Raw genomic sequence first — 12,500 nt, 5'->3', positions numbered from 1 at the left:
TGGACAAAGGAATTCTGGGCACACCTTGCTCGGAAGAAGTTCGCCCTATCACACACTTACTGCGTGGCGAATAACCAAACAGCTAGCATAGGGAGAGATGGCAGAGTGGGTGGGCGTGGCTAAACACAGGAACTCGTCTCGCAGTAAGGGTATGACAGGGTACATTTAGAGCGAGGTGTGCCATGAATTCTAGTGTCCTACTGTACATTGAAAATCAATTACTCGATAATTTTTCTAATTACTCTTTTATTATTTTGATTTTATTAGCAACGACTTTGATTTCCTTATCTCCAAATCTGGGCAGTTTTAAAATCTGAAGAAATTTTTGATGTATTCAGTTCGATTCAAACTTTGAAATTTATTCAATTTTTGTCTTTTCAGCACAAAGTAAAATTGAAACTGTCCTCTGTAAGTATCCTCATTCATTTGCAAATGCAATATTTTAAAGGGTATTTGAATAGTGCATTCATGCAAATATATATACCAGTTTATGGAAGAATAAAACTTCGTATACAATTATACATCCATGCTGAGATTAGGAGTATAATAGTCTCCTTTCACTCAGGCAGCTATTCGTCAGGTGCAGACAGGAGCTTAGAGTTTAAGCTTGAATTCCAATTGCATTGATTTCTGTGAGACTATTCAGACTGACAGCTGGAAACGCTTCCAGGATCATACTGGAATCGCGAATTATCGCAAATATCTATGATTGCCGGTAACAGAAGTGCTCGAACTTACTTTTAAACTTATGGGTTCCAAGAAGCTGTTTGTAAGTCAAATTGTGTATAAGTCGAATTTTGTTAGATTTGGACTAGGGTAGGCCTAAACTGAATCCCATGTCTATGATTTCGAGCTACAAAGGTAAAAAAATAGTCGGGTTTCATATGAAATAAGTATCAGGTTATTACAAATTTCATTTGGCATACTGTATTAAATGATATAATGCTGTTTTTTTACAGTATTTATTTTCTTATCTTTGTTATTTTCTGTTGGATTTTTTACAGTATTCTTTTATCTTATCTCTGTTATTTTGAGTTGAATTTATATTTGCATCTCCGAGTGTTTGTAAATCGAATGTTTGTAAGTCGAGGGTTCTTAAGTTGGTCACTCCTGTATACACAAATAGCTTGAAATGCAATTTAATCGGATAAGAAATTCTGTAGATTTAATACCCACGAACACATATTTAGTACAATTCGTTAGATTACGGACTCCCCCCCCCCCCATGGGTGTGTCATGGCACGTCATGACTGATAAGAACAGCATTTGATCCTGGAGTGTCTGCTATGAATTCACCCGGCTTTAAGTGGGTATCGGGTCACAGGTCAAGACGTGGGTACGGCTAGGAATCTCATCAGTAAGGACTTGCTGAGAAACCAGAAGGCTGTACTCCTCTGGAAACTTCCATAAAGGGAATACATATATATATATATATATATATATATATATATATATATATATATATATATATATATATATATATGATAAAATTTGCACATTTAGACGTGTTTTTCATATTCCAATGAGCCATATATTTTTGATACATTAATGTCTGGATTCTCTTAACGACCTCGGGATCAAAGCCCCAGGTGAAATCACACAAAGAAAATCGCTTCTGAACAGCCGGGAATCGAACCCTGGTCCAGGAAACTTTCATGAACAGTGACATACCACTTCGTGGCCAAGTGGTATGTCACTGTTCATACAAGTTTCCTGGTCCAGGGTTTGATTCCCGGCCGGTCACAAGCTATTTTCTTTGTGTGATTTTGCCTGGGGCTCTGATCTCGAAGTCGTTAAGAGAATCCAGACATTAATATATATATATATATATATATATATATATATATATACATATATATATATATATATATATATATATATATATATATATGTATATATAAACACACACATTATATATGTGTGTGTATCGCCATGATCATCCAAACTATACAAGTCAGGGTCTCCTATACTAGGTTGATTTGCTGAGAACAATCACGAAAACCTCTAACCATCACCAATCCGCAGTTGGTCAGCGTGGTGATGAAAACTGGCCAAACTCCATACGCTACTAAGGACATGTCCGAGGCCTTCGTCTATCAGTGGACCAGAAACGGTGGCATTTGTATTTAGTTTTTAATTAAATGTTACCAATTCTGTAAATTATCATAAGATTAGGTTAAGAATAATTGCAATTCGAAGGGGTGTAAAAGGTTCTCAAGGATTATTATTTATTTTTTATCTTTAGTACAGTTACTTTAAATATATTCCAATTTCATCAATTGTGAACCTAAAATAAACTGCCTTTTTGCACTTACCGTGAAATGACACCACTGAATTGCTCATGTACGGAAAGGAAAATCAATCGATCAATCACAGGATATTATACGTTTCAATTCACACTCAACTGTCATTTATTCGAGTTACCTAGTTTTATTTATTAACTTTCTGCGTATTTTAAAGGACAATTGCTCATTTATGTAGATTTCCTCGGCTATTAATGCCTTATAGCACACCACGAGCGAGGTATTTTAATGTCCTTTTTTTTCCAGGAATGTAATAGTTCATTTGTGTCCCGGGTTACGGGGATCAAAAGTCAATTACTACCATTTGGCAACAGTATTACAGGTACTTCATCGAACTAGAAGTTAATAGCACATATTTCCGAGCAACATACATGCATGTACTTGCCTTAATCCAACCCTTTTAATATAATGGCTGAAAATAATAGTTGAAGAAAATGTGTTTACTTTGTGTTTACTTCATCAAATATTTAACTGGGCTCCACAAGGTTTAAAGGGTGCTCATGAATGGTAGAGGCAAGGGACAGTGACATTGCCCTAGCAAGGAGGACAATGCCCTAGAGACTGACCATATTACGTATGATCAGCACCCAAGGCCTCCTCTCCACCCAAGCTAGGACCAAGGTGTGCCAGGCAATGGCTACTGACTCAGCTTATAGACCTATAAGCTCCCCCAAACCTCCCATCCTTAGCTCACAAGGATGGTGAGGTTACAAAGACCAAGGAAACTAACGAGTTTGAGCGGCACTCGTACCCCAAACTGGCAATCACTAGGCAAGGACGCTACCACCAGGCCACCATGACCCAAATATACTAGGTAATATGAAAGAAAAGTATTAAATCAATTTTTACAGAAGAACAGCTGACAATTCATGTTCTTTGGAATGGTCTGAAATCGTTTATTCTGAAGGTAATATCAACTAATTAGTTTTTAATAAAGGAAGTTTCATTTCCGTGAAAAAACATGAGATGTGTTTTGTTTCCATTTGGAGAGAATTCATTAAGCTTATTTTTATTTCCGGGACACTTAGTAGAATTAAATGGAACATCCGTAAAAGGGGAGGTATTCAAGGGATCTTGTTTTAAAGAGAGAGAGAGAGAGAGAGAGAGAGAGAGAGAGAGAGAGAGAGAGAGAGATGATTAATGTGAAGTACAATCTCGTAAGAAGATTGGATAGGATTAATGCATCTAGACCGTAAAGAACGGCTCTGTGGTCCTGGGGCAGATTCAGAGCCCATTTCCAACAAAGGGGGGGGGGGGGTTGCAATTGCCCATACAACTTTTCAAGAGCCCATATACAAGAGGAGGGGTGGGGGGGGGGCGTTGTGGATGCTTCTCAATTGAACATACAACTTACCATTATATATTACACTTTGCAGCAAGGTGCAAGATATGAAGAGGGAACGCTGAGGTTTGCATTAGTAGTAGGATAAAAGAAGCCCTTTTTCTTTATAAGGAACTTCCCACATGCCTTCAAACACACACTTTAAGGAATGTATTGTGTACATAAAAATTAAGCAAATGCCACTTTCTTTTTTGAAGAAAGGCACATGCTAATGTTGGAGTTCAGATCATCAACTCCTGGAGACCTTTTACATGAAAATATATGCTGATGGTGCAACTGTAAAAAGTAATCAGTGAGACTTTATTTTTTAAGAGAAGCACAGGCTAATGTTGGAGCCTAGATCTCCCATTTCCTGGAGACTTTTTACAAAAAAAATATGCAGATAATGCTACTCTAAAAGGTAATTAGTGAGACTTTCTTTTTGAAAAAGAGCACATGCTAATGTATGGAGCCCAGATCTCCCAATTCTTGGAACCCTTTTACATGAAAAGATATGCAGATGATACTACTCTTAAAAAGTAAACAATGAGACACTCTTTGTGAAGTGCACATGCTAATGTTGGAGCTCAGATCTCCCAATTCTTGGAGACCTTTTGCATGAGAAAATATGCAGATGATGCTACTCTCTTTCCATCAGTTCCCCCTCCTGAATGTAGATCAGGCGTTACTGAATCCTTCTAGCTAAAGTCATAGCAAGTTAGAGGAATATAACTTAGTACAATTAAAGTAGCAGGGATAGTATCAATATGATTTGTACCAGTAGCAATTCAAGCGAGTCTTAGCCTTAATAAACAGTTAATAAAAGGACGATAAATTTTGATAACGTTTTAGAAAAAGTTTTATTGAAATTTCCATAGCTTTAAAGCCCTTTGCGGTCCTAAATGTATTTCAAAACAAGCACATGTTACTAAAGTACGGTGAGAATAAATTTAGTATTACTCACATTCCTTTTTTATATCTATTTCACGCATAAATTTCTTGTGGTTTTTATTTTTATTTATAGTCACGTTATCTGCTATGAATTGACACTTCAACCTGATTTTCGAGTAAGTTTCGAACGGGCAATTAGCCCTGTATGCTTACAAAGTAAAACCATTTTTCATAATGTTTATGAGTAATCGTCGAACGATGATTCGAACCAGGAAAATGTCCATTATGGTCACAGTTATAACAATTGTTTCTAAGATATATGTATATATGTATATATATATATATATATATATATATATATATATATATATATACATATATATTCTTATATTTATGTATATACATATATAAATGTATATGCATATTTACATATATATATATATATATATATATATATATATATATATATATATATATATATATATATATATATATGTGTGTGTGTGTGTGTGTGTATATATATATAAATAAATTATAAAGATAGATATATATATATATATGTATATATATATATATATATATATATATATATATATATATGTATAAATTATAAAGATAAATATATATATATATATATATATATATATATATTATACATGCGATATAAATATATATACATTTGCATATATATATATATATATATATATATATATATATATATATATATATATATATATATATATATATATATATAAATACAATATATATATATTTATGTGTATATTTATGATATGTGAGATATATATATATATATATATATATATATATATATATATATATATATATTTATATATAAATAAATAAATATTTATATGAATATATTTGTATATTTATGTGAAGGAATTTGTCTTTATGCGTGGCTGTGATTGTGTCCCGAATAACCTGCATGTGATAACAGTTTTATACTGAAATAACTTCACTAAACTAACCCATATAGCGTGCAAGAATATCGAAAAACTCTCTTGTCCTATTTGAACTTAGAGATTTGCAAATAACAACTATAAAGTACCCTGTTAATAACATTGTCAATGATGATGATTGGAATTAGCATAATAGTCACTTACCATCCACAGAGAGTTGTATAGGAAGGAATATCTTGGGACTAGTAGACACTTGGCACTCGTAAACGCCAGCATCCCTGAAGGTGACGGGTTTGATTTCCAGGTGCCAGTCATCACTGTCCTCGGGGTGGTAGACCTGAAACAAAAGACGATCACGGTTATATAAACTGGAATCTTCCTCTTCTTTTGGGTGTGAGGCCCATTTGGAAAAAGGTCATGATTATAGTTCGAAATATCAGAAGACTTAAAAGCGAAGTGAATCTTGTTATAGTTGGGGGAATTACTGCTCCTTGGGCGGTTGAGTTATGGTAATTATAACTAAAATGCTCAACGATATTTAATTTGTGGACCAAATGTATCTAATCGTGTGTTTTGCAAGTAGTATATGTTCATGGGAGTTTATCTATAGTCTGCTCGGCGGCAAAACTACGAACTTTTTTACATACTACCATCTGTACCCACGATCTAGAAAAATACCGTACTGAATATATATATATATATATATATATATATATATATATATATATATATATATATATATATACACACGTTCATCAGTTTGTGTGTACTACATTCTTTGGTCGTTCATAAAATTTTTATATTATCAAGGGCTGCAGTCAAAGACGTGTGAACTCAAAATCAGGAAAAAAAAAATTTAAAATTCGATAGTTATAGAATTCTATTGTATATATTAGATATTAACATCTATACAAAATTTTAGATTTTCGTGCAGTTTATAATAAACTCACTGAGTATTATATTATACACTTGAAAAAGATAAATACAATATTTTGGAATGTCTAAAAGTTTATAATAGAAGTAAGCTAAGTTCAAGTGGATCAGTTTTATAATTACCAAAAGTCCCAATGACTTAACCTTGCTATTATGTAAATCCCTTTAATTAAACATATTTGAAATCCTGGTGACGAATCATCGCATGAACGCTTTAATTTGTATTTGTTTGAAAATAGGCCGTAAAAAACGGTAAAGATCCTGGAATAAATGTCTCCAGTCATTTTCCTTTTTAAATTATGGATATATTGATTTAAAGGAGTGATATTACGGTCACCAACCCGTAAAAGATAATAACAAAGTAGAGTAAAATAATGGTCTCCTGTATTTTACTAAAATATGGCTGAGGACAATATATTTTTACGGAGAACTTACGATTAAAATTACGGTTTTTAACAGTGTAGAAAGACGCAAATTATTACTTTTTAGAACGTAAATGGAAAATCCAGTAATAAAATGTAGAAGACGGTGAATATATATTTCTTGTGAAGTCTTTAATACTGAGGTAAGGCGAAATACTAAAGTCTTAATTTTTCAGTAATTCAGTTTGGCATTTATTATATTCATGCCTACAATTAAAATAATTTTCATTTTGATTATATTCGTATAAAAGGCATCAATTAGATATCCTTATTTGAACTAATTGTGAATCCTTTATATAGTTTTACTGTTGAAAATTGGGTAACTAATATTTTTATATTGATTAGGAGGTAACTTCAAAATTTTTCTATTGACAAATGGGTACCACCAAAGTTTTTCTGTTGACAAATGGATGACTCTAAATTTCCATTGATTTTCTCGTACAATATACCAAAGGGTTCCATGTCTTGTTCATCAAACTATACTGTAATATATTCAAAGAACCAACATTGCGTATTAGCTATAATTAGTAATGTATTACTTCGAACTTTGTGAAGAGTTGAATGCCTAATTAACAGGAAGATGTGTTGCTATAACTATTTCAAGATCTCTGATACTCCAGGACAACTACCTCAACTCCTCAAGTATAATTGTAACCCTATCATTATTATTATTATTATTATTATTATTATTATTATTATTATTATTATTATTATTGTTATTATTAAGAAAGATTGTATAAAAGCTATGCATGCCTACCTCGAAAAATATCAATGCACAAACTTAATTTACAATGTAATCCAGTCAACTTTGAATTATTTAACAAAACATTATATTTCCACCATATCCCTTAAAGATAGGCCTTGCATTCAATAACTACGTATATTTGTAGCCTTTGAAATGCTACAAGTATCTTTATTTATTTATTTATTTATTTTATTTACTTATATATATATATATAATATATATATAGAGAGAGAGAGAGAGAGAGAGAGGAGAGAAGAGAGAGATGAGAGAGAGAGGAGAGAGGAGAGAGAGAGAGAGAGGAGAGAGAGAGAGAGAGGAGGAGAGAGAGAGAGAGAGAGGGGGGGGGTGTTAGAGGAAGACACAAAACAGAGAGATGGGAAAAATCCTGAAATATTATGAGAGAGAGAGAGAGAGAGAGGAGAGAGAGAGAGAGGAGAGAGAGAGAGAGGAGAGAGAGAGAGAGAGAGAGAGAGAGAGCTTAGGAAAAGCTGATCTAGTATCTCCTTACCTTGAAGCGTTCATCGGTTGTTATACGTGAAGATGTTCAACGGGTCAGAATATGGAGATCTCTTTGTCGAATCCAGGATACCTGTGGGTGGGGGGGGTTGTTAAAGCAAATATTATTATGTTTATAGTTGTTATTAACTTTTTGTATTCAGTTAAAAGGTCCTTTCCACTTGATCTATACGGGAATAATACTACAATTACTGAAATGCATAATCTAGTTTTTATGAAAATTCAATTATTTAAATAAAAAATATCGTTTTATGATACTACTGTTAATTAATAAATATGTGATATATATCTAAAAAGGAAGTAGAGATATTTGAAAAATCTTTTTTCACAGGGTATTATTAAATAAAATCTTTACACAATTAGCAATTTCACTTTGACAAAAAAACAAGTGGGTTTTGAAAATTATTTGAAGCACTACAATTTACATGAACTTACAACAAAGGAAAATCGTAAATTCACATGCCATTCGCACGTACATACTTTGCTATATACTGATTTTCTTATTTATCTCAATGAAAAAAATCTGGATCTAGGTTTTTTATACGAAATATATTCAGTGACATTCAACGAACACATCCGAAAACACACTCATAATTGCCTCTCTCTCTCTCTCTCTCTCTCTCTCTCTCTCTCTCTCTCTCTCTCTCTCTCTCTCTCTCTCTCTCTCTCTCTCTCTCACTTTGTTATCCATTATGTCCTAATCATCTGATCAAGGTTTCTTGAAAAGAGTCATTTTTATCGACATTCAACGAACACAGAACAGAAATTAACACTCATAATTGCTCTCTCTCTCTCTCTCTCTCTCTCTCTCTCTCTCTCTCTCTCTCTCTCTCTCTCTCTCTCTCTCTCTCTCTCTCTCTCTCTATCTCTCTCTCTCTCTTTCTCTCTCTCTCTCTCTCTCTCTCTCTCTCTCTCTCTCTCTCTCTCTCTCTCTCTCTCTCTCTCTCTCTCTCTCTCTCCTATTCACTAATTTCCTAATTATCTGGATGAGTGTGTTTCTCAAAATACATTTTCATTGACATTCAACGAACACACAACAGAATAAATTCCTCATTGCTCTCTCTCTCTCTCTCTCTCTCTCTCTCTCTCTCTCTCTCTCTCTCTCTCTCTCTCTCTCTCTCTCTCTCTCTCATACTTTGCTATTCACTAATTTCCTAATTATCTGGATCAAGGTTTTTTAAAAAACATTTTCATTGCTATTCAGCGAGCACAGAACAGAAAAAAAACACTCATAATTGCTCTCTCTCTCTCTCTCTCTCTCTCTCTCTTCTCTCTCTCTCTCTCTCTCTCTCTCTCTCTCTCTCTCTCTCTCTCTCTCTTGAACTTACATCTTTCTTATCCAGATGGATAACGGTGCAGGGCAGGATAGCTTGCTGTCCAACCATAGCAGTGACATTGAGTGGATTATTTTCGTCAAATCTGGCCGTGTCTGTGTTGGGTTTCCCCCAGGTGATCTCCTGCTGTTCTATGCTCCCCACGCTCTGGCTGCCTGCGGGTGATCAAAAGCAGAAACGAATTGAGTGTGATATCTGGAGGCCACATTCACCAGATCCGTGGAAATACAGGGGTCGTAAAAAGCAACACCCAACTTTCCATGGCAGGGGAGGAATCGTAAAGCGAGGTCGGGGAGCAGAATCCGCTTAGCACTACTCTACGAGCAGGAATCTATTTCACATTGGTCAAGGTTTATCTGACTCTTTGATAGATAGATGTAGTGAGGGCTTAGATTAATTCATACCATCCGTACTTTTTATGGATTTGAATAAGAAATAAATATTTTATCGTTGAAAAGTCTTAAAAGGCTTACTTTATTTCATTTGGTTTAGAAAGGTCACTTAAAATAAAAGAAATTGAATCTTTTATAAATTCATTAAATTTTCGGAGGATTTCAATGTTAAAAATGAATAGTTCAGAGGTCTAGAAAGTCTATTCAATTTCAATTTGATTTTAAAAAGAATGTCACTTGAAATTGAAAAAGAAAAATGAAAAGTTTAAATATTCATCAAATAGTCGAAGGATTTCGGCTATGTTAATTGAAAAGGAACTACACATTTTATAGTTCAAAGGTCTAGGAAGAATTTCTTTAGTTCATTTCCATTTGTTTTTTAAAAGGATGTCACTTGAAATTATTATATATATATATATATATATATATATATATGTATATATATATATATATATATATATATATATATATATATATGTATGTATATATATAAATATATATAGTCTTCAAATTATCGAAGGATTTCAGCTAATATTAAAATGTAATAAGAAAAATCTTTCATCATATTTCCATGGGGTTCCCTTAACCGAAATGGATATTTCAAGTCGTAAACCATGACGTAACAATAGAGTCAGTCATCTCTACTGAGTGATAAGTGACTTAGTCAAAAAGGATGATTGAATTATATGACATTTATCGACGGTGAGATTTTTTCATTATTCGTTGCCAGCTTCCTAACTTTTATTACTTTTCTTTAGTCTGAAATAACGAAGAAATTGATGGATGTTGAATGCGTAGACCTAGCCAAGTTATGGGTTCCATTTCTAAATACGAATTTATATTTTTAATATAAATACATTTTTAAGGAAGCTTAATACAAGCAGTTATATGTCTACCTATTTAGATAGTAATATTATTATTATTATTATTATTATTATTATTATTATTATTATTATTATTATTACTTCTTAAGCTACAACTCTACTTGGAAAAGCAAAATGCTACAAGCGCAAGAGCTCCAATGGGGAAAATATGCCAGTGAGGAAAAGAAATAAGGAAATAAGCTACAAGAGAAGTTTCAAAACAATAACAATATTAAAATAAATATTTCATATATAAACTATAAATACTTCAAAATAATAAGGGGAACAGAAATAATATAGAGTAGTGTGCCTGATTGTACCCTCAAGCAAGAGAACTCTACCCCAAGATAGTGGAAGACCATGGTACAGAGCCTAATTATATATATATAAAATCTTCTGGCTCGACTTAACAGACATACATGTAGAGTTAAGAACTGTACCGTACGTGTTACATACACGCTTGTACAGTGTAACGGTTTTCTTTTAATGCAACTGAGTTTATTCAACAAGAAACCTAGCTTATATACAGATCCTTGAGAGCAAGAATGACACAAAATTCAAATAGTGCATACATGCGATAGCAGGCTTAAACAGAATTATATTGTCAGTGCAGGGGGACAGCGAAAGGTAAGAAACACGTGTAGTACAAAACTTTTTAACTGTTAATGCTTCAAATTTTTTTTTTTGGGGGGGGGATCTTTCAATTTTGGGGTGCGGAGATTGTGGGGCTACATATACTTACCACTGCAGTCTTGGATCTATATAGGAAATGAGTAAGCTTGACTTTGTTATAGTTTACCCCATATTATCTTAACCTATTGTGTATGAGTAGGACTTTTTATTTGATTCTCGCTATAATCTAAGGATTAAAGTGATGACCATATTGCAAAATATTAAACCAAAGTTGAGAAGTCAATGTCCATATAAGAAAAATTACATGTAAATATAATAGATAGAAGCCTACGAAGATGCAGAAACATAAAGACTTGATGATTGGCATTGCGATCTCATTTTCGAGTTGACATCTATCGGTATTGTTTCCACAATGCAAATTAACACTATTCTTTAAAAGATGAGTAGTTGTTTGATATTATTATTATTATTATTATTATTATTATTATTATTATTATTATTATTATTATTATTATTATTAGTGTCAGCCGGTAAAGGATGCAAGATGTGTATTATTATTATTATTATTATTATTATTATTATTATTATTATTATTATTATTATTATTATTATTATTATCATTACTTGATAAGCTGGGAATGTAATTTATCTCTCTGTTTTGATTGTATTTGTAACCAAGATGTTACCACTTGTCGCATATCGTTTTGAGTAACTATTTACAGAGTCATTATATGATGTATGCTATGGTGGAAAGATATATACAGATGGCCAGACATTACTGGGCGTCCCGAATCTAAGTTCTCTGGGAAGTGATAGTAACAGATAAGGGGAAGGGGGGGTGCAAGGGTTGAATCTGTGTTTGTGCGTGTGCGTACATATCTAGATATCATTCCTTCTGTAAATCAGTTTATTCATATTCATCATCGTATTTTATTTATGTCTTTTTTACCACTGGTTTTCAGCACTCCCTCTTGTCCTGGTGACATTAGCATTGAACTTTGAAGGCTTAATTTCCCCTCTCTCCTTTTGGTGCCTTTGGATCTAACCCATGTATCATAAAAGGTTACTTTTTTACGCAACACGTATTTTTTACTTATTAAAACTTACTTGTTGTAAATATGTTGACGGAAACATATCGACTATTTTTCACTCATAATACACACACACACACACACACACACACACACACATATATATATATATATATATATATATATATATATATAT

The 12,500-nt window shown here is 32.9% G+C and overlaps 2 protein-coding genes across 3 annotated transcripts in view; one reads left to right on the top strand and one right to left on the bottom strand.

Annotated features, from left to right (window-relative positions):
• The window catches only part of LOC137632681 (methyltransferase-like protein 22), a 533,866-nt gene that overhangs the window by 195,849 nt on the left and 325,517 nt on the right, over positions 1-12,500 (top strand). The gene's annotated exons all lie outside the window — the stretch shown is intronic.
• LOC137632455 (uncharacterized) overlaps positions 1-12,500 on the bottom strand; it is a 102,276-nt gene that overhangs the window by 35,178 nt on the left and 54,598 nt on the right. For both annotated transcript variants that reach the window (XM_068364386.1, XM_068364387.1), the window contains exons 2-4: positions 9,380-9,540; positions 8,044-8,124; positions 5,640-5,772 (exon numbers count right to left, since the gene is read on the bottom strand). In XM_068364386.1, the coding sequence (XP_068220487.1) occupies positions 5,640-5,772; positions 8,044-8,057 (147 nt within the window). In that variant the 5' untranslated portion in view covers positions 8,058-8,124; positions 9,380-9,540. The remainder of the gene's footprint in view (positions 1-5,639; positions 5,773-8,043; positions 8,125-9,379; positions 9,541-12,500) is intronic.

The sequence above is a fragment of the Palaemon carinicauda genome, chromosome 41 (assembly GCF_036898095.1).
Source record: "Palaemon carinicauda isolate YSFRI2023 chromosome 41, ASM3689809v2, whole genome shotgun sequence".
Lineage (NCBI taxonomy): Eukaryota > Metazoa > Arthropoda > Malacostraca > Decapoda > Palaemonidae > Palaemon > Palaemon carinicauda.
The sequence above is the reverse complement of the archived record's forward strand: the minus strand, read 5'-3'. Positions and strand labels throughout refer to the sequence as shown.